This window comes from Saccostrea echinata, unplaced genomic scaffold (genome assembly GCF_033153115.1).
Source record: "Saccostrea echinata isolate AGI-Se365-2 ecotype Australia unplaced genomic scaffold, CSIRO_AGI_Sech_v1 ptg000010l, whole genome shotgun sequence".
Taxonomy (NCBI): Eukaryota; Metazoa; Mollusca; class Bivalvia; order Ostreida; family Ostreidae; genus Saccostrea; species Saccostrea echinata.
The window spans coordinates 13,572,480-13,596,670 of NW_026889759.1; the positions used below are offsets into that span (position 1 = coordinate 13,572,480).

Genomic DNA, 24,191 nt, shown 5'->3' on the forward strand with positions numbered 1-24,191 from the left:
CCACGCATATTTTATTGTTATCATTATATCTAGTAGTGACTCAGCGAAATGTGCCATTGTCTTTTAGCTGTTCAGAAAAAGAATCACCCGATATGAAACTAATCTTATAAATGCATAGTGAATGTTATATTTTTAGCGAACTCTTGGTTGACAATATTCAAAAACATTTTCCTAAGAATGCTGTTAAATTGTATATATTTTATAAATATTTCGTTGTTTGGTTACTGACAAGTTCCTAAGTTTGAATTAAAGTTAAAAAATTTACTTATCTTACGACAAATGAACACTTGTAAACAACGTATCGAATACAAAATATGTTTGGTACAGTTACTCGCACGTATATTTTTTCATATTTTAAAGTACATATAGTGTATATTTGTTAAAAATTATATTTAAAGAATAGCTTGAATATGCATTGTCCATGTATACGTAATACACACGTAAATACCCGTTTATATCGCCTGGGGTTGTGTATACAGTAGGGCATGTATACAGTTATTAACGTGACCAATCACCTGGTATACAGCTCTTATCATCTCTGCAGCCCTTAATTTTTAGATGGCTTCAATGATAAGTTTTCAATGAACATAGTTTAATTAACATAGTCAATTATTTTTAAATGATGAAGATAGTATACGGTAGCGAAATCGGACATACATAGAAATGCCACTTCAAAAGAGAATTACTGTTTTAAAATCAGGAGAAAATTTAGCATATGTAGGGGAACAACACACCATAATAATTAAATAATATATGACTAACGATCCCAATAAAGTCCTTTCTTTTAAAGATATTCTCTTTCGCTAGTCTAATGACTACAAAGCTACAAATTGTCCTCCTCTTGTGTTGATCAAATCGTCTTCCAAAACATGAAATGTAAACCATTTGTATTTATTGGTGATGTTATTTGAAAAATAAATTTTGTGCCAAATATATCGTTTTTATTGGGCTCGATGTTTATATAAGTACATCATAAACATAACAAAGAACATCGTTAGTTTTTAAGAAGGATAAACTGTCTCAAGAAAATTTTAACAATTGTATTAATTTCACATTTTACCGAGTACCCGGGTACTCGATCGGAAAATCGTATGAGCAACCGATTACCAAATATTGACCGATTTGACACACCCCATATATATATATATATATATATATATATATATATATATATATATATATATATATATATATATATATATATATATATATATATATATATATATATATAATACAATGCACCAAAAATACAAAAATGCAAAAAAGATAAAAAATAAATTAATTAATTAAAAACACATCAAAATTATGTTTATTCTATAAAATTCATATATTTTATAAAATATACGTGTAAACCTGTTCAACATTACATATTGTCCTTACAAGTAAGATTTTTTTTTTCCAAATAGTCATGTATTTACTTGATTTATTACATTTTCAATAGTGAAATACTGTGATTTATTTATTGATTAAAAGTGATATACTTTCACAGTATGAAAGGATGCCAAAATGATATTCTGGTACAGTGTTAAAGGATATCAAAGTAAGTAAAAATGATTTCTGGGCTGTCATAAGATAGTGATAGTAACTAAACCATCTTGATAGAGACTAAAATTGTAAATTTCCTCCCAAATATATAGAGGATATTCAATGTTTTGGGGTTGGATATGGCATTTAGTTCACGAGTGGAACAGGATATTTTGATATTTTCACGAAGTGCGAATCACGAGTGAAAATATAAAAAAAATCTTGTCTCACGAGTGAAAAAAATTCCATGTTCAACTACAAAAAAATTGAATTTTCTGTTTATTACATTTTCTTTGATTTTTCCTTTGCCTTTGTCTTTTCTTAAAACAGTTTCATAGGCTGTGACGTCATAGTTGAGCAGTTGAGACGTCCTAGCTTGGCAGTTATGAGATTGAAAACATTGTAACATGGATGTTAGCAACATTTTGGAAGAAATTGGCAGTTTTAGTCTCTATCAAGATGGTTTAGTTACTATCTCTATCTTATTACAGGCCAGAAATTATTTTTTTACTTACTTTGATATCCTTTCACACTGTGAGAGAATATCATTTTGGTATCCTTTCACATTGTGAGAGAATATAACTTTTATTCAATAATAAATCACAGTATTTCACTCTTGAAAATGTAATAAATTGCTAAAATCCATGTTACAACATTTTCAATCTAACAATTGCTAAGTTATCCACTGCTGAACTTTGACGTCACAGCCTATAACACTGTGTTTAGAAAAGACAGAAGCAAAGAGAAAATAAAGAAAATGTAATAAACGGAAAATTCAATGTTTTGTTGTTGGATATGGAATTTATTTCACTCGTGAGAAAGGATTTTTTTTTTTTACATTTTCCCTTGTGCTTTGCACTCATGAAAATATCAAATAATCCTGTCCCACTCGTGAAATAAATTCTATATCCGACAACAAAACACTGAATATCCTTTATATACTCATTTCTGCATATAACATTAATAAATACAATAAATAAGCTATTCATGTAAAATCTCAAAGCAGAAATAAAAATTCTGACACAGAGGAAAATATTGAAACTGCTATTGCAAGCAATGACATGTGTCACCCTGAACTGATGGTGATGAAAACAGAGTAAACAACAACTAATTCAAAATTTTGCAAAATGTTCAGAAATATACAATTTTTGTTTCCTTGATCACGGCTGCCATTTTTGAAATTTAAACCCCCAAAAAACTTTGAGGAGACACTATAGACGACAATAACATGCAGTTAAAAATGTTGGCAGAGAAAAAAAATCAAATTAAAATGAGAATTCCCCCTTTTTTATTTCCACGGCAACAGTAAAGTAAATTTCAACCAATTCCAATATTTTTGACCTAATGCAGAGAAAAACTTGATGTTTAAAATAATTTGGCTGGAAAAGATTTTTTAACAAAAAAAAAAAAAAAAAAAAAAAAAAAAAAAAAAAAAAAAAAAAAACAAGGCCTACCTGGTATTTTAATTCTTACGCTTTCAACTTCTTTTTCTTTGGAGAACTATAAATAATAGGGTATGAAACTTATATTTTCATAATTATTCTGATATATTCAAGCTTTAATAAATGTAAAAAAAAAAAAAAAAAAAAAAAAAAAAAAAAAAAAAGTTCTTATTTTGAGTGTATGTTTCGTTCAAATGATATTTACAGCTGTATTTTATATTTTCAGTGCTTTGTAACTGCTAAAATTTAAAATAGCCTCTCTCTCTCTCTCTCTCTCTCTCAATTTGGATTGCTTTTTGTATCAAGTTTTCGAGTATAATTTTATATTGAGGGGGTTTACATAAATCCTTCTTATTCTATTCATCGACCAAATCTGCTAAAAAAAAATTAATTAAATTACAATAACCTTTGAGTGAAAGTCTAATAGCTGTTTAATTGTATTTTATAAGATTTTTTTTTTAATTTAAACACTTTTAAGAGCAAAGAGAAATTGCTGATGGTTTGATTGATGTTTATAAATGTTATCTGGTTGTTAAGTTTGAATTAATCAGCTGAAATGAAAACCTTGAAAAAAAAATCGCCACAAACTGCATTTACCTGTTTTAAACACTAATAAATACTTTATTTAAAAAAACACACACAAGAGAATGGAAGTTTATTTTTAGGAAACCACCGTGCAAGATTGTTAAATATGTCTTAATGTAAACATATGTCTATCGTTTGATAACAAAAATGCAAAGTATCTTCAGCTTAAAGAGCTTGAAACTAAAAGAAAAAAAAGAGATGGTCTCAGCAAAAGTAATTTTACAAATTATATTACTTGATTATGAAAAATGAAAAAAAAAGACAGATAAAACATTTAAAACTGAGGGTTGAAATTCGGTAAAAGGAAATTAAAAAGATCAAGGAAATGTAAAGGATTTAGCAATAGAATTCAGAATTAGAATGACAATGTGAAATATTGACGTATATGAAAGAATGTGGAAAGATATGAAGACAGATAATATACAAAAATATTGATAAATGACTCAGCAAGATTTAGATTCCCATGTTACATTACTTGAGGTGATAGTAGGTCATATAATCTCAGCTGTGCAATGCCTCTGCAGGATGAACGTGACAAACGTGATTGATCTACAAACATTTCGTTTTAAAAAATCCCTTCAGTAAAATTGATATCTCCTGCACAGCCATTTAGAAAAGGCAAGAGAAGGAAATCCCTATATGAATGACAAGCATATTTAGTGAAGAATGTCAGACTATAAAGCAAATGGTCAGTCGACCAATCGCAATCCATCCTACACTGTGTTTACAATGAATTACTTATAACGGTATTAATATTAAATTCGACAGAGCCATGGGTTTCATTTCAGACTGCATGTCCGCAAGGTAAGTGCAGTATTTCAATTCATATTATGTTAGATGTTCAACAGCTTTACAGTTTTTTTTTTAATTTTTCTTCAACGAGTTTTGCATAATATTAACTTCCCCAATGTAATTCTTATTTTATTCTTTCAATCAAGACCAGTTTTCTTCCGTATTGAATGTTATGATATTAAATGGCAATCGAATAACTTAACCGCAATATTCATTCGAGAAGAAAATCTTTCATCTCGTTTTAAACAAATGTAAACACATCACTGCGATGTACTATATGCTTTTCCTGTATATACAAATGCATATATATGGAGTATATCCATTGATAGTTCAGACACAAAAACAGTGAATAAGGAGAGGAAGCGACAACGCTGAATAGCTCCGTAGTGAAAGGTCATTCAACGGTGGTCTACTGTTTGTTATTAGACGGATAACGAAGGACAAGCTACATTGACAAAACATGAATGGACAGAAACAAGGTAAGTGAGGTTTCAAATCTTCCCCATTTCCCTTGTGCAATGCTATTCATTTATTAGGACGATCTGTTTATTGTTTACAGGAGTGACTCGACAAAAAAGGCAGATTAATTGGAAATCCGTTTTTCCTTTTTATTTATTTATGACCACAAGTTCCTATCAGTCCGATGAGGACTTTAATATCACGAAACAGCATTGCTTAAGTAAATATTGACAAAGGTTTTTCTGGTTTGTGTCGTCAAAGCCGATATTATATGTTGACAGTTGATTTTTTCATCCTTGTATATTTATAATTAGCAGGCTGCATACAATACTTCTATTATTTTCAGATTCGTCTTTTTTTCATTTCTTTTCTTTAGAAACCCTTTTTTGTATAATAGGTCGGTTTTTTACCGTGTATTTTTAGGAAGCATTAATTGTTTATTTTATTACCCATCTTTACAATTAAAAATTGTCTTATTTAACCAGTCTTTTTTCACGTACAAACGATTTTTTCCCAGTATTTATATGGGTTTGGGATGCATATTTTACACAGATAGTACAAAACATTGAGGTTTTATTAAAACAAATGTGCATTTCCTAAACGATTGTAGTATATTTATACTAAAGGTATTTCCATATTTCTAATCAATGTCTGAAGTAAATGATGTACCTCTCAGTCATTGCTTGAACTTGAATTATTTACAAATGTCATTCATTTGTAAAGAATAACATAAGATGACATTTAGCACTAAAAAAAGTTTAGGACACATATCATTTATAAATTTGACATCAATTTTCCCTTTGATAAATTTTATGTATTGTATCTAACATTTTAAGCAATTAATTATGTAATGCAGTTCGTTGTGACTCATGACTCAATGTCTTCATGAGTTGTTCATGCATTCGTTGTGACTCATGACTCAATGACTTCATGAGTTGTTCATGCATTCGTTATGACTCGATGACTCATGAGTTGTTCATGCATTCATTGTAACTCATGACTCAATGACTTCATGCTTTTGTTGTGACTCATGACTCCATGAGTTGTTCATGCATTGTAGTTTCAACATTATGCTGCTCTATTTTGGCCGTTTCAATTATTCAAACATTTGTTCTTAGTTTCTGTCATATTGTAAATCTATTATTTTAATAGGCGTCAGTAAGTATTGAATTTTCAATATGACAAGTCTGTCATTTCGTTAAAATATTAACATCCACTCGGAAAGTTCAAAAATTACAATATGACAGTTCGGCTAATATGCTATGCACTCTGTGCTGTCATAAAAAAGTGCAACAAATAATAAAAAAAAATATTTGTAGAACAATTACGTTTTACACCTCGTCTCACTTATCTCAGTCTCGAACTGATCAATGTAAATCTCGTGTTCAACAACATTTTTATTATTGCCGTCGATGAACTTTCAAAGATAAAAAGGAGTTATTTTGCTGACTGTGGCTTGTATTAAGCAAACTAGCTTTAGATCTTGCCTAAATCCACTTTCAAAACTTAAAGCATATTTATTTTATGCTCATTATCTGCACCGCTGAGCTAAATCAACAGCGAATTTTTTCAATGTAATAAAAAAAAAAAACAATGCTGCACACATGAGAACATGAAAATAATCATGTCCTGTAAAATTGCAACCCAAAACCCACTTGATTTTAAATTATGCAAATATTCATTAGAGCCAATTTAAATATTATTATCATTATTTGAATTTTTAGTTACATGTCTATTAGAATTTGACGTTAACTTTCAGTATTTTGTTCATTGATTCGAAAATTATCTTTAAGGAATTGTGGTATGTGAGGCGATTTATCATTTCGGAGGTTTGTAATGTTTTCAAAATTTCAAAATTATATGAATACTACGGTTTCCAAAACTTTGCAACATTAGTTGCTTTAATTATAATTTACACCTGAAATTATCATTAGTGTTCAACGCCCCAGATAGGATCTTCTCCTAAGTCTTCTTCCCTTGAATGTAAGATAGAATAAATGGGAATCTACAGTTAATGACAAAATAATAGATTTTTCTTGGTTTTAGTTTAGACCAATTTAAAGTAATTAAATAAATTGTTTGCATAATAGGAGTAAAAATTTTACAAATTCGATACAAATTAAAAAAAAACAACTTTTTCCTCCATAATATACGAGTAATATCTTTCTAAGCATAACCAGTTTCAATTTTTTTTACTTTATTTAAATAGCTTTTACAATTGAAAATGAGGGAGAAGTTTAGAGAAATAACCTCATATATATATATATATATATATATATATATATATATATATATATATATATATATATATATATATATATATATATATATATATATATGTATATATATATATACATACATGATGAGAATTAAAATTACATCACAGAATAAAAGTGAAAATAAAAAAGGAAATTTAATTTGAACAGTATCTGGAACTTCAATACATCGATAAACAGTAGGGGGGGAATGTAAATGTTTTAAAAAATAAAATAAAAAAACAAGCAAACAAACAGACTAATTAGCAAACAATGAAACCAAGAATGAAATAAAACATTGTCTTGTCCAACTTTTTGTGGGTAATAAATCAGCAAAATGATACTGTATTCCAAAACTCCTTATAAACAAAGATATATTGAAGGGTCAAGTAAATGTTCAACCAATCCTCTATCCTAATCCTCGGCGACATTTTAACTACTATGAATTGGGACCTTCAGGCGTACTGTGCTACAACATATTCAAGAAGCGGAGTAATGCAAATGTGGATTCTAAAAATTCTAAAGAATCAAGGAATATCTAAAATCACAAAACTTTTCAAAAATCAATAGCGTCAGAACATGAGACATTTTAACGCTTTATACTACCACTCCTCACGATAAATTAAAGAACAGGCTTTTTGACATCATAGACAAATGTTGTTGTTTTTTTAAAATGAAAATGGAACTCGTAAATTTTCATATTGGTCATCTACAAAATTGTTAAAAATCATCCTGCACACAAATACTCTGAAACTGATCTTAAAAAGATGCTGGAGTTCCTCATTTACAATATTTAGTAGTCTTTGGAGACTAGGTCTTTCAACAATCTGTTGGAATTCGATGGGCTCAATTGTGCTTCTTTATTAGCCGATCTGTTTTTGTATTCTTATGAAGCAGAATCTATTTAAAAACTTCTACATGAGAATAAAAAATCTCTTGCCGCGACTTTCAATTCAACATTTCGATATAATGACGACATTTTATCAATTAATAATAATTATTTTCCTTAATATTTCAAATCGATATATCCCATTGAACTCGAAATAAAATAAAAGACACACAGAGTCTGTCACATCTGCTTCATACTTTTATACTTTACGTACTATAGAAATTAATTGCCAAATTTACAACTAAGTTATATCCCAAACGGGATTAAGTTATCCATTGTCAACTTTCACTATTAATGTAGAAATATTCCACAATCACCTGCATATGGTGTTTATGTCTCCCAAATGATTCGATATTCAAGAGCATGTTCTGAGAACGATCAATTTTCTAACAGACGTTAGAAACTGATAGATAAGTTGATGTCACATTAATTTCTACAACCTCGTTTAAAGTCAGCATTTTGCAAATTCTATGATCATTATACTGAACTTGTTTAGCAAATACATCCTATCATTGGGTAGTAATTTGACTGACATATTTCCCATCGATTGCAAGTTCATTGTTTTTATACCATTGTGATTACGGATTATACTCCGCATTTACTTCACCAATACCGAGGTTTGACCGGTCGACAAGGGATGCTAACTCCTCCCAGGCACACGATCCCATCTTTGATGTTTCCAGGGGTTCATGTCCTGTTCAAGACTCATATTCTTCACTGGATTTCTGAGATTGATCACTATTCATTATCTTCACCTTTTCCATTTACATGTAGTATTTTAAGGTCATTGGAGGGTAACCTTACTCTACAACATTATCAATATGAGGTCATCCTCAGCCAAACCAAACTTCTGTCACCTGAACGATAAAAGTCATAACCCATAAGATCAGGTTACTTTCTTCAGCTTAATCTGTTTTTGTTTTGTCAAAATATAATTCTACCTTTCAGTGGAATTATGTGAATTCGACATGTACTGGGATAAGGGGATTTGTTTTATACCGAAAATAAGGGTGCGACCTTTTGAGGACAATTCTGACATTCTTGGAATAATTGCAGGCAATGTTGAATAGATTATTAATTAAGAAAAATTGTTATGAATATTTTTTAAAAGAAAGGATAATGTCTTGTCGATATTAATATTTTGGAAATAAAGTCCGTTATTTTGATAATCGCACGAATCCAATGACCTGAAATGTTTTAGACATTATAATTTGTTATTAATGAATTTTATATTCGTTCAAATGTATCAAAGGCTTACTTTTTATCTAATAATATAATCAAAAGCTGTAACCATTCTGTATAGAAAATACACTTCTCGTCAAGATGAAACTTATAAACGTCTTTATGTGTTCTTGATGAAGGAATTCATCCAATTTTTCACTTTTCGGGTCATTAAGAAAAATAAAGTCCATTAATATTTCCCGTCAAAATTAAATTAAGGGAATAGGGAATCATTTTGTTATCAAAACACTGTGTTACTGCGTGCAAACGGTCTGTCAAACACTCCCTGAAATAATTGAAAATTTAAATTCTGTATAATAGTAATGCTTTTTCATGTGATATGGGATGTAACAGCTTACACAGAGAGCATAATGTATGGTAAACTCTTTAATGCGATACGAATTGAAATAGAATACCCAAGATGCATGCAGTTCCCAGCACTACATATTTAAATGACTCTGTATCATGCTAGAGAAGTTCAATTAAATTGTTGCATTTCATTTAGGGAGTGTAAAAATCAAATAACTTTTCCTTCACAAGAATGTGCGAGGAGTCAGGAAGACACTGGCGTGAAGAGAAACCGTTGCTCGACGCCATGACACAGCAGTTATGAAAGTTTTATGTTCCAAAATAAATTTCGTACCCTGTCTGACGAAATTTTGTTCGTGACTCAGCAAAAGACTGTTGATTTTATTTTAAAACGTTAATCTTCCTTATAAACATTGTAGTTCTTAACAGAATGATTATAGAGTTTAAATTCATAAATTTAGGTGACGGCGTATTAAGTGACAGAACAGCGCTTTATTTTTCATTTGTTGTATTTGAGAAAATGTGTTGAGAGACACGTTTTCCCTTACCCTCTCCTTGACAAAGCTTTTTCCACTGCTTAATTTTCTATAACATTTATATTTAAATTGAGATTGATTTAATAAGATTAATAAAAACCAATCTCTTAAAGAAGCTTAAATTCAACTTCGACTGATCAAAGTATTAAAGGGATATCGGTAATTAAGTAAGTCGGTCGCCGATGATTTGTTAAGTTTAATGTTATACAATACATGTAGTAAATTAAAAGAGGAATTTAATTTCATAACTGCACATGTCGAGACAGTGACAATAAGAGTCCCCAACGTTTAAGATTTAAATCTCCAAGTTTTTGCACTTTTACGACTTCTAATGATGTACAAGGCTAACGACCAGATTGCATGTTCCCTTCTTCGAATTCATTGTCAAAAACATAATGAAGGACGAATTTTCCAGCGATTTATTCCACAAATAATTCACCAAATTTTCAATTAAAAGTTGATAACACTATTTCGTAACTTGCTGTTTTGCCGACTCTATATATATATATATATATATATATATATATATATATATATATATATATATATATATATATATATATATATATATATACACTGTATAGAAAGAAGCACTTCGAGTAATTCATCCCCGAAGCCTTGAAATATGGATGAAAAATATTCTCAAAATGCATTAAATTTTATTGATGTTGTAATGCCATTACAGCTTTTCTTACTCAACCAAGCATGTTTTGTTAATCAGTTATGAATTTCATGCTGTATCAATCAATTTTCCGGCTGAAAAGCGCATCCAAAATATTATCAGCTCCACAAATCAAAAATGACAGATGGAAAAGCAATCAAAATAAAAGTCTTTTTATTGACTTTCATAACTCATTTATGAAAAGGGACTAAAATCGTCCGACATTTTATGCTGTTGTGAGGGACACAATCTTACAAAAAGAAGGCGTGACGGCTACTAACTTTTGTCACCAAGGCGGCTTGAACCTCTAAAACTCACGATGAACATGCGTTTTTTTTTCTTCCAAACCATGTAATTACCTAGATCATACACAGTTTAAAAATACTATCGGGAAAAATAAACTTACAGCCTTGATGGTTACAAATGAGATATTTAAGGACTTTGACAAACCATAATTACACTTCGCACGCAAGATTTTTTCCTGTTTTAGCTCTAAACCATTTGACCCTATTCATTGCAGCTCATTAGGGTAAACTGAGGAAAATGTTATTGACATTCACCGGTCGTGGCATTTATGGATCTTATACGAAAATTAAATTCATTATCGTGAAAAACAGACATCTTGTGTCTATGCGTTTTCTTCTTGCACAAATGCTTTATTATTGCCATAAAAAGGACTCTTTTTCAACTGTTTTTAAACTAGTCTCTCTATAATTCCACATATAAAGCTGAAAAGCACCAAAAAATGATAAATTCACGATGTTCATTCTTGTTTCCTAGTGAGAACCATCTTTTTTTTTTAAATAACAGATCGGCGGATTAACCAGTTCGGTGATTATGAGGATACAAGCAACATGAAACCAGAAGACTGGGACTACAGATGGGGAAAATCCCAGACACAGTTTCACATGCCTAAAACACATCCGTATGTTTTCTGTTAAAAAGACTCACAATGTGCTATTGAATAAGTGTAAATACAAAATCTATTTTCTTTCAAGACCAGACGTCTTTAAAATTTATTTATCGCAAATTTTACTGGTCATTTTTCTTGATGAAAATGTGGGAATGCACTTTGCAGATATTTAAAAACAAAATAAAACTAAAGAAATATCTCTTAATTTTTAAATTGCTTAATTTATTAAGTACAACTCCTGTCTTTCAATATACGCCGTCAATAATATATAGGTTTATTTCAAACTATAAGCTGACTGGTGCTCACTTTTTTGATAATTTTTTTAAAATTTATTTATCTTTTATTTTGTAGAATGCTCTCAAAACATTATGATACGCTGACAGGAAAAAAGAACAATGTACGAATTTTTCTACCACTTTGTGGGAAAGCAGTTGATCTAAAATGGTACAAGTTACTAGTATACAAAAATTGCATTATTTAAGGTCAGACGATACATTCCTCAAATATCTGTTTAGCATATCTTCGTATTGTATGGAAACTATTCCAAATTTTAATTACCTTCTGATTTCTAAACTTGTTTCAAATTGTCTTTAAAAAATTGAAACACTAAAAAAATGTGATATTGGCAAATCAAGTTTTTTCCAAAAGAATTTTATAGGAAACAACATCCTCTGGTATCTTGCACAAATGCCTGGTAAGGTACCTCAATTTTTTGCAAGTAAACATGTTGAAGTAGCAATACTTCAATGACAAATTCTTAGAAAAAATTATATATTATTGAGGAACGTATCGTCTGTCCTTAAGAATATTCCTAAGTCACGGATCTGAATCTTCAAAAACATGTTAGTAAATAAATTTGATATTTAGATATTTTTCTCAATCTTAAGGTATTTGACATTAGAAAGCCGTCCCGGTAGCTCAGTCGGTAGAGCGCTCGCTCCGTGATGGGAAGGTCATATGTTCGAATCACGGCCGCGACTGATCTAAGTCGATAAAAAATAGGTAGCAACTGTTCCTTCGCCAAGCGCTCCGCACTTTGAAGTGAAAATTGCGGGTCCTTCGGATGAGAAAAATCGAGGCCCCGTGTCACAGTAGGCGTTGGCACGATAAAGAACCCTCACTGCTCAATGGCCTTGAGTGACGAGTAAAGGTCTAAATTTGAAGCCCTTCACCGGTATATAGTGACGTCTCTATATGAGTTAAGAATTCTCGAACGGGACGTAAAACAACATACAATCAATCAATCAATTTGAGCTTAGACAAAAAATATAATTAATTATAAAAATCGAACGGAAAGATTGCTTCTTATTCTACAGGCTTGCTGACAAAGGACACGAAGTAGTCGGACTGGAATGTGCAGAAAAGGGATGCAAAGAATTCTTTGATGAACAAGACATACCTTATACTACAACTGATCTCAAAGAGATTGAAGGCAAAGTATTTAAGGTGAGTAATTGTTTAACTAATCAACAATTTCTGCCTGTATATGTTGATTAATTACGAGATTGTTAGACTTAGAATACACTTCTGCTGTTCGCGAATTCTACCATACGACCAAGTTTTTTTTTTTAATTAAAAAGAAGATCCATAAACGTATACATTTCGAGTTGCTTCATACTTTTGCTTCTTTGTGGAGGTCCTGTTTTATTTTTTTAGTTAAAATTCTATCAATGATACTTTAAAAAAAGATCTTTTATGGTTGTAATTGCCGTTCCTTGTGTGTAAGTAACCTTTGTAAGGTTTGTTACGTGTAATGACCCCTCGAAACTAATACTAATTCGAAAAATACGGTTAAACATTTGCCCCTTTTTTCGCAAACAGATGCACAAAAGACTTTTAAACTGTTCCCAAACAATTACATATATTGAAAAAAAAATAATCCCAAGAACCCAATATACTGCAATAAAAATATTAACTTTTACAATTTTTTTTTTTATCTTTCATTGAATTGTATCACAGATAGCTTGTATTCAAGGGAAACCCAATTACCCAAAAGTGCGGAAAGTCAATGATGTCCATTCATCAAGCTAAGGTGTTATAATTTTTTTTTCATAATACTTGACCTCTATTTCTAATCAGATGGTCTTCGTTCAAGACGATAAATTTACACTGTAATAGTCTTATTGAAAACAAATTGACTATTAAAGTTTAAAGTTCAAATAAAATGGACCAAAAGCTTACATGGCTAAACATTTGCATTGATATACTAGCGGTGTGATTTTCGTAATCTGAAATGACAGGGCACTTTTTAGTTCAAAGACGGGTTTATATTACCAAAGGCGGCAAACATCAAGACATTATTTATAAATCTTAAATCAAAATCCGATGAAATACATTTTTAATTTTATTAACTAAAGCACCAGTTGAAACGGACTAACTGGATTTTTAACAACTGTTGAATGAATTTTGCAACGTCTAATAATAGTACCTCTGTTCCGTATAATAGAAAAATAAAATGTACAAAAATTTAATAATTAAAAGTTTTTCAATTAAAAAAAAATCATATACCAATTTTTAATATTTATGTGCATCTATGTAGATCGATTTAAATGTAATAAAGAATGATAATTTTTTTTTGTAAAGCAAAGTAGATATAACAGAAAGGGTTTTTTAAAAAAAAAAAAACAATTATATCCCACCGATCCCAGTCCTGCAAATTTTCATTCTTCAGTTCTCGATGTCACATATGCAGATTCAAAGGTCTTTATTTAAACGTTTAAAATTGGTATGCTTACTCCTCCATGATACCTGATCCTCTGATGTTTTTAGAGGACCGTGTTTGCTCTGCTCCCGATTTGTATTGAACATTTTAATGGACTTTTGAACTTGATTACTGTTCATTATCTCCATAGTTAACTTGCACATCAATAATCTGCAGTTTAAAAATTCCTATATTGGACTTTTTTAAAAGAAACTTTTTGTTTCATGGCAACAGTGACAAGTTGTCCTCAGAGAGAAAACTTGAATAGACATTTTGCCTCTATCTAATCCCTTACCTAATAGAAATTACTTTTTTTTAAAAGTGTGTTTAAATGATAAATGTTTTTTCAATCATTTTTTTTAAAAATCAAATCACATTGATGATGCAAAGAATAATCCTCTAAAGGATTGAAACCTTGATTAAAAATATCTTTTTTTATGCAAAAGTCAAAAGGGGAAAAATATCAATAGATTAAATGATATGAAAAATTGCATTTAGAGAAAATTAATATCCTTACAATATATAATATAATATAATATCCTTTAAATTGTCTGGGCAGTTAATAAGAAAAATTAAATCTTAAGCTTTTATAGCTTTTTCCCATGTGCCACAGTCGCCATTTAGATTTTGCGATTATTATTACTACGAAGTAACATTAAAGTTGTTCAAGCAAGGTGCAAGACGCAAGGACAAGATTTGGTGGAGGAAGAAAAAAATACAAAGAATCGGACCGGAACAATACCAAATGTCACACAACTTCGTTCGGAGTGAAATAAAATGTTAGAAAAAGCAATATATTACATATTCATTTGCAGCCAACTATAGATTTACCATTAACATGGTGTAGTGATTGACATTTTTTCCTTAATAACTGCTATCTTCAGAGGTGTTCTCATATTTGTGTACTTTCGTATTGTCGTGACATTTGCGAATTTTAGGCCCAAAGAAGGGCGACCCCCACCTTGGCATAATTCAATGAATAAAGGATGTTCACAGGGGGTTGTTCTGCGTTCTTGGCTGTTGAGAAGTTTAGAAAGGTTACGGTAGGAGACATACTATTGAGTAGCTCTCCCATTTGAAAGTCCTGAGTCAATATTGAAGAGGCACACATTTAACATTAATGTTATTATTTGTTCATTACTTCAGTATCTATTCAGATTGAGTAGATATTTAAAGCAAATATTGGATAAAACCCATTAATCTTTTATACCCTATAGCTAAAGTTGTTGGTATCTCTTAAACAAGAGACGACATTGTTTAAATATAATATATAATATATATTAATAATGATATAAATACATAATATATATAAACAAAATATTTCTTAGAGATAACACTGCTGTCCTCATCCATGTGGTAGGATGTTATTCATTGTATTGGTTCACATAATTGTTCACCTAATTACTACGTACGAGATTCAAAGTGAAGTTTGAAGCCTTTTACTTTTAGTATGGTCTCACATAAAGCAAAATATAAATTTCTTTCCAAATCCACTTTAAGTTTCTAAGAACCATGTCATATTTTTTCTTTGAGTGTTTTTGCTTTATCACCGTTACGAAGTGTTTTTATATGAATGTCCGATTCAGGTGGCAGAGAGAGCGAATAACATTGTATGGCATTATGAATTATAAATGTCAGTATTGTTCCAACGTTGGATATCTGTGTGCTTGAGTTCATATTTATGGTAAAAGAAAATGATGAGTTGATCGAATTTCTATTGGTTTTTAAAATTCCTTATATATCATCTTCCTAAAAATTATTTCCAACCTTTAAAACTTAAACAAATTTCCTGTGCAATGTCCCTAGTACCTAGTAATATTTTACCGACGGCTGACATAAGAAAAAAATAGATTGAAATAGATTTATTGCAGTCGTATATTTTGTAAGGATATTAATTTTCTTTAAATACAATTTTTCATATCATTTAATCTATTGATATTTTTTCCCTTTTAATTTTTGCATAAAAAAGATATTTTTAATCAAGGTTTCAATTGCATTTAGAAACATAAAAGAATATTTTATGCCTGCATACCGTAGAATGGAATTTAAAGGAACTGCATTTTAATTTTGGTTTACATACATTTTCAACAGACATACTTTAAACAATTTTAATTACTTAAATTTTTTCGACAAAATTTTCATTTCAAAAATTTAACATAAGTGTGATGAGCATTTCAGGGAAAAGATTTAAATCAAGCATAATATATGTACAGTAAAACATGGTTATATGGCGTGCAAGCTTATTGTGAATTCACTCTAAAAGTGGAGTGAATTTCATGCCCTGTAGTTTCAAACATATTATGAGCTTAACGGGTAAAACGAATAACATTTATAACGACTCAAAATCATTATTATCTGGCACTTCAATATAAGCATGTTTTAATATTATATATTATTTATTACTTTTCAGGCCACCGATAACAGAAAAATATCCATTTACTGCTGCGATTTCTTTAAAATTTCAAGGTAATTTGAGGTTTATTTCGCATAGTTGAAGCCATAAACTAGTACATGTATATATATAAACATTTTTTTTTTTGTTCTCTCAAAATGTAAAACAATCTTACAATCTAGATATAATGTACCTTTTATAAGGGAAAAATTATTTGTTATATAATAATTTGCTTTCCTGGTACATATATATTACATGTATATGAATATCTGCATATCTATAGTTACTTTTTTCATAAACAACCTTTCATTAGATATGAAATACTCTAATGAATTCAAACAATTCTTTACAGTAAAATCCTGGGTCAGTTTGATTGCATTTGGGACAGGGGGAGTTTCGTGGCTATTCCAGTCCCTCAAAGAAAACAGTAAGATCAATAATCTATAGTAATCTTCACTAAGTAATATTACTTTTCCCGTTAATTAGTAAGATAATTTTCTGTATACAATATATATGATTATTTCTCTCTATAGGTATAGCAATATTATTACACCAATGATGCACCCTGATACAGTTTACCTACTAGACTCCTTTCTGGTCGATAATACAGTATTTGGAGGTATGTAATGTTCTTGTTTTTTTTTTTTTTTAAATGAAATACTTATTCAAAACCATTTATTAACGCATTTGTTTTTTAGGCCCACCATTTGATTGTAATGAAGATGACCTGAAAAAGGCCTTTGGTAAGATTTTTCATTTCAGACTCATGGATCTTGAAACACTTTAACATTCACACCGTTTTAGATCTGAATGCTATTGCATCTCTTTGAATAGACGTAAATAATTTTATGTGCTCTTACACAAATCTTTCACAATCATTCATAATTTTCATTCATTTCAGATAGTTTGTACATACAGCCAATGTGGCTGAAATACTGTCAACTCAGCATAACCCCCCCCCCCCAAAAAAAAAAGAACAATCATTCAATATAACCAATGTGCAACTTTCATTATCTTTATCATCCCAGATTTTAGATTCAAAGTATATTTTTACATGTCAATTCTTTGGTATAATGAAATATGAACTTTTATTCCATTGTCAGGGTCCCAAACAGATATCAAGAAAATAGACGAAAGAGATGCATTCGGGAAATGGCAGGAGAGTTGGGGATTAAAATCTTTCATAGAGGAATTGTATTTATTGAAGATGAAGTGAACACAATAATTTTTTTTGCTTATGTACAATGAACAACAGGAAAACAAAACAGCATTTCCACAATTGATACGCAATGTAGACATATTGTATGAACAATTTTCAACGAACAAATTCATTTTATTTATGATGTCATTTGCATTGCATATTTTTGTTTATAAGCCTTTCTTTTCAATTATTTAATGCCTAATTGTTGTGGTTTTTATTGTGATCGATTGTATATAGACTCCGTAAATGTTATTGTTGTTTCTTTGTTTTAACAAGCTTTTGAAAGACATTTTAAATGGAAGACAACTCTGTAAGGGTTCGTGATCAATTTATTTTCAAACTTCTTAATGAGTTTGCAAAGGCTTTAGTTACCTTTTCAGGCCAACACACGTATCTGGATGAATTACTAAGATGTATTGTCATATTCTTCTAATTAGCACACTACAAGCTTGTCATTGCTCGATTCACCACACGAAGCCCGAAGCTATTTCATATTTGGTCGGTTTTTGTCGAACAGAACTCTGTGTTTCCAAGGGAGCTTTTGTTTTGGTTTTCACGTTTATAAAATTGGCCGGTCTTGTTGTTTTGTACTTGGATATGAATTATATGTTTCGCCTTATTTTGATAAAGATGTTGATCTATTTTCACCGAGATGGATATATCTAGGTGCTTAGTTGGTCGTTTTGAATACGCTTTGACATTGTTGAGGGAAGAAACTTACAGGGTTTTTTTTTTCTTGCGACACAGTAGTACTCAAATCAGTGCATTGTGCTGCACCATATCACATATTTGATATTTTTCATCTTGTCTCGTTTAAGGTATCATTTCCCATGCTTTAATTTCTATGTCTATTTGTACATCATCGCACGTACGAAGTTTTTGCATTGAGAAATTAAATCAAAAATTGAATTTTGCAATGCAACTTACTTCAACATTGGCAAAATGCATAATTTAAAGAAAGACACTATATGCAGCCATAAGACAGTAATACAGACATATATGTAAGTGTTTGTCTTTAAAATTATTCTTCTCTCTACCTGGGTATCTAATGAAGTGGTAACAATAGGTAATGATATTGGCATCCTTCAGTCCAAAGACTGGATTTGTGTCTGTAGAGTTTGTTGAGGAGCACCGTCTTCTGTCGCTGTAAAGGCCGATCCTGGATTTGCACTGTCGGCTGTATCCACACAGATAAAGAATGGTAGACTGACAGGTTTTTCTTTAATCTGATGTTGTCTTGCTTTCTTTTTTTTTCTTTTTTTTTGATATACCTTTCTTCGGTTGCATGATCTTTAGATTTGTTTTCACCACCAGCCAGTCCTGATGCAATGAGGAATTTCTATTCTGTTTTGTCCACAGCAAGTCCAGCTGTTTGTGTCAATGTCTTGTTTGTGTCCCTCCTTTAACATTGGCAGACGTCCAAGAAGCAGAGTTGAGGGGCTTTTCATGTGTTTGCCTACTGCAAGTTCTCCATACGGGAGATCCTTAGGTTTGCGTCCGTCAACCATTCTATGCACAGAAAGCGTCTCTGACGGTGAAGGTTGTAGTAAACCTGCTTTTGTAAGCTTGTCGTTGTTGGTGACTCTGTCTTGTCGGGTGATCCAAGGATTCCTGCAAGCATCTTATTTGGTATGCATGTTTTCTTTTCCTGGTGCGTATAGGTTGCCCAAAATTAACTGCAATAGAGCTTACAACATAGGCCTCGTAAAATTGAATTTTTGGTGGAGAAAGTCAGGTGTTTGCATTTCCTTATATACATGCTTGGATAGTTAGGCAAGTGTTGATGCAGCTTTACCGATGCGTTTGTTGATCTCCTACCTTAGGTATTCTATTCCATAATTAACAGAATATACATGCGTCAAATTGAGCATTAAATTTTCGGGTAAGTGGCCCTTTGGTCTCTTATGATAGTCATTAACTGTATGAAACTAGAGAGTTAAATGAAGCATAAATTCTGTTTAAAAGAGTTTTGGAAAGAAAGCTTTTGTGTTAAAGAATTACATTTTTGGCCTTCTAGATGGAAAAAAAATTCAAAAACCTTTTTTCATATCTCCTGGACACCATAATCATATTCATGAAGTTGATTTGAATATTGCATAAAATGTAAGAGCCGTTCTATAAAGAAAAATGCTTGGCCACTGACTAGGTTCCCCTATGAAAATGAAAATTCTAAAATCTTATTGTATATCTACAGGACACTATCAATCATATTCCTAGAGATGATTTGGCTACCATATAAAAAGTAAGAGGAGTTCTTTGGACATTTTTTTAAATAGAAAAACGTTTTCGACCCCCCCCCCCCCATTGGCCCCCAAGATGAAAAGAAAAACTCCGAAACCCTAATGTACATATACAAGATCCCATCAATCATAATTCAAAAAAAAAAATGTTTGGATTCTGTGTAAAATGTAAGAGGTTTACCGGGAGCCGGGTTTCTTGGGGAAAAAATGAAGAAAAAAAAGTCGTTGACAGAATTGACCCTCAGGATGAATATGAAAATTCCGAAACCTTATTACACTTCTACAGGAAACCACAAACCATATTCCAAAAGATGATTTGACTACTGCTTAAAATGTAAATGGGGTTATGGGAACAACATTTTACATAGAAAATTGTCGTTTTTTCATATTAAAATGGCCCCAGGATGAAATTATAACCTTTATGCCCATCTAAATGTAGGACACGACTTTCATATTCCAAAAAAGAATTGGCTATTGATTTAAATGTAAAAAGAAATTGAGAACGAAATTTTTGTTGAGAATAAGGTGTTTTCCGCATCCATTGGTCAAAAATGAAAGCTTTGAAACCCCATTGCACATCTACAGGACAACATCTATTATATTCCCTAAAAACGAATTGGCTACTTCTAAAAATGTAAGAGAATATTACTCTGAGAAAGAAGATAGGGTGGCAGACGGACGGACTGACTCGAATAATAACAATGAATCCGAACTTTCTTTAGAAAGTCCAGGTATAAAAATATTCCGAAGCACAATGTCTTACTCTTTAAAATGCTTATATCTTATCCTCTAACAAAATGCATATTGTTTGTACTGTAGATGTTTAATGAGGGTTTGGAATTTTCATTTTCACCTATTGGGCCTATTGAGGGTTGAAAAACGAAGTTTTTTTTCTACAAAATCTGGTTCTCAGAAATCCTCTTACATTTCATGCAGTAGCCAATTCATCTTTTTGGAAAGTTTCCGGTGATGACCTGTAGGTATGCAATAAGTTTTAATTGGGGGTTCGAAAAACGACGTTTGTGAATGAATACCTGGTTCTCAAAATTTCATTTTATAGGTAGCCAAATTATATTTTGAAATACGATTTGTGATATCCTGTATATGCATAATAGGGTTTGCAAATTTTTATTTTCATCCTGAGTGCATCCCAGGGTCGAAAATTTTTTTTTCCACACACACACACAAACACACACACACAGAGTTCCATCAACTCCTCTTTCATTTTACACAGTAGCAAATTAATCATTTGGAATATTATTGTTGATGTGCAATGAGGTTTGGGATTTCATAGGAGAGGCCAATTGAAGGCCAAAAAAAAAAATCCGACACTATTCCTTTAAAAACATGTTCCCAGAATTTCTCTCACATTTTACGCAGTAGCCAAATAATGATTTAGAACACTGGTGGTGTCCTGTAGATATTCAAAAAAGTTTTGAAATTTCCTTCCCATCAAGCAAGCTAATTGGGGTCAGAAAATTTATCATTTCTTAACAAAAAAAATTCTTACAAAAGCTTTTTAAACGGAATTTATGCTTTATTAAGATGAGATTCTTGTCTGATATCTGACTAAATGAAATATTCAAAGTATATTTGTTTATATGGGTGAATTCAAAAAAAATGACCACCAAACTGAATTTTTTGGCAAAATTCAACTACTTATAACATATTTTTCACTTATATCATCATATTGCAAATGCATTCTAGTTTAAAATCCTGAAGTGGCAATAGAATAGACAATTGGATTAAAAAGTTTCAGAATTTTTATTAGTAAAATTTCTTTTGAAAAAAGAAAATATCATTACACCTTAAAAGACTTTCTAAAATACATAATCACAAGAAATTATAGTTTTTTATGCTTCAAAATGGTAAAAGGGGTATAAATGATTAAATCTAGACCTTGAATGAGTATCTTCTCTTGTACATGTGACAAAAAATTGGCTTTTTGATTGTTATTTTACATTATTTTTTCAATTCTGGTTTGAAAAGTTTTAATATGAAAAAAATATGAAGCAATAAAATTCCCCAAAATTCACTTTTTTGTCCGTCCAAGTCAATTCTTTAAATCTAAGCCAAAAAAGAATTGTTATATACGAGTTCTCTTACAAAAAATACTAGATTTTGAAGTCACCCTATGTTACATTATTGTGTTGCACTCCTGACATCTGATATGTATTTTATTTAACATTGTTTTAAAAATTATAACACACAATAACCCATTCTTACTTTGTAAATCAATTTGTCGTGTTGATATTTTTCATCGTTTACAGCAAGTTTTTCATATTTTGAAGACCTTAAAACATGATTATTTGCAAAGTGTAATATATATATATATTGTATTTAAAATATATGTGATATGATGAAAACTATTCCCTGAATTGACTGTAAACTTTCTGTAATTTGTTGATAGACATAGTGTTTTGAACATCAAATAGTATCAAGCATTTTTTTTCAACTTATTTTTTAGAAAAGATAGTTAAAAAACATTGGTAATTATGAAGCAGTTTTGTTGCACTCCTGACTGCAGTAAAGTTTAAAATTAAAACCATAGAACACAAAAATTCATAAAGTGTTGGCAACATCAAGTGGTAATGAAGTTGTGCAATACTTATAGTCCAATACTTCATAATTAAAACAGATGAAAGTATTTAAAATTCGCATTTTATCTGGAATTATACCCTATTTTATGCCAAAAAACTAGCTTAAATGTATATTTAGAAGATAAAATATATTTTAAAGCATATTTTCCTTTAGAAGACAAACACAGTAACCCACCAGAAAAATTCTACTCCTCATTTTTTCTTTATTTTTATTCTTATTGGATGATTTATAATTCTAACATATTTGTTGCACTCCTGACCAAAAGCATTGGGGCCTTTAAAGTAGAATTGTGAAGTGAAAATTACATAAGAACTTGTTCTGTTGTTTCAGTGAAGTTGAGGAGGAATTACTTGAATTTTATGACAATGTTTTAGTGTGTTTATTTTTAACGTTCATTAAAAAAATCACAAAAAAGATAAAAACACATCTGAATTGATAAAATTGAAAAAGGAAGGATTTTGATAATAAAACTGTCAATAATATAGCATTAAGTTATACAAAAAGATCATTATTAATTAATTAATACTTCTAAGCATGAATTGAAGTCTTTTCGTCACAGAACTTGAATCTTTAAAAAAAATGTGTTGCACTCCTGACCATAGAAATATGGATCTGAAGCACAGACAGATCCTGTAATTGATAAATCTATTTGGTAAAAATGTTCTTTGTGTCTTTATTTTCCAAAGTAAAAATCAGAAAATCATATAATGATAATAGTTTTTTCATGCTTGGAAGCAAAACATCAAATGTTGCACTCCTGACATTTTTGGGTATGCACATATACTTGACTCTCATTAATGCTGCTTGTGATTTATATAACATTTTTAAGTTTTAAAATGTATATCAGTTATTATTTTACACTTCCAAAATTCTTTTTTGTCTTAATTTTCTATCAGAATTTTACAATCGATGTTTTTTTGGCAACACTACATTTTTTCTGTTCCACTCCTGACATGGTATAACATTTTTTTAAACATCAGCCATGACCACAACTTGATTAAACAAAAGTTTCAACAGTCCACATTTAAAGCTCAATACTTTGAATATTATCAGGAAAGTCTTTATTTTCAACATGAAGCATTATTTTTTATTTCACAGATCTCCAAAAAATATTGAAATTTCAAAATGTCACGAAAAGGTGTTGCACTCCTGACAATTTTAGCATCATTTTTGGGCATATCTTTTTTGTTAATTGAGATATCAACGAGATATTTGGCAGGTATTTAGACACTATCTAAAGACATATGCTGAGACATAGAAATCTATTTTCATTGCCTGTATTTTTAGTGTGGGTTGATAAATATGCGTTTGGTCATTTTTTTTTAATTCACCCATATGTCTTATATATTTAGATATAAGGGATTTAAAAGATCATACCAATATTAAAGATTGAAATGTGATTTATGGAGAATTTCATCTTTAGAAAGTGAACTGTGAGTATAATGAATGTAGTAAAAAAAAATCAAACAA

At 30.4% G+C, this 24,191-nt stretch overlaps 1 protein-coding gene across 1 annotated transcript; it reads left to right on the forward strand.

Annotated features, from left to right (window-relative positions):
• Positions 1-4,679: 4,679 nt before the first annotated feature.
• LOC133184749 (probable thiopurine S-methyltransferase) lies at positions 4,680-18,212 on the forward strand. The gene is made up of 9 exons (XM_061319821.1): positions 4,680-4,822; positions 11,484-11,598; positions 11,938-12,030; positions 12,903-13,032; positions 16,698-16,753; positions 17,032-17,106; positions 17,213-17,298; positions 17,378-17,422; positions 17,783-18,212. Exons 1-9 carry the CDS (start codon positions 4,804-4,806, stop codon positions 17,893-17,895), a joined length of 732 nt encoding a protein of 243 aa, XP_061175805.1. The 5' UTR covers positions 4,680-4,803; the 3' UTR covers positions 17,896-18,212.
• The last annotated feature ends 5,979 nt before the right edge of the window (positions 18,213-24,191 follow it).

What these genes read in the sequence shown, in the direction of transcription:
- LOC133184749 (XM_061319821.1), top strand. An exon ending in CACATGCCTAAAACACATCC is followed by an intron (nt 11,599 to 11,937) that starts GTATGTTTTCTG and finishes TTTATTTTGTAG; the next exon opens with AATGCTCTCAAAACATTATG. An exon ending in GATTTCTTTAAAATTTCAAG is followed by an intron (nt 16,754 to 17,031) that starts GTAATTTGAGGT and finishes AATTCTTTACAG; the next exon opens with TAAAATCCTGGGTCAGTTTG.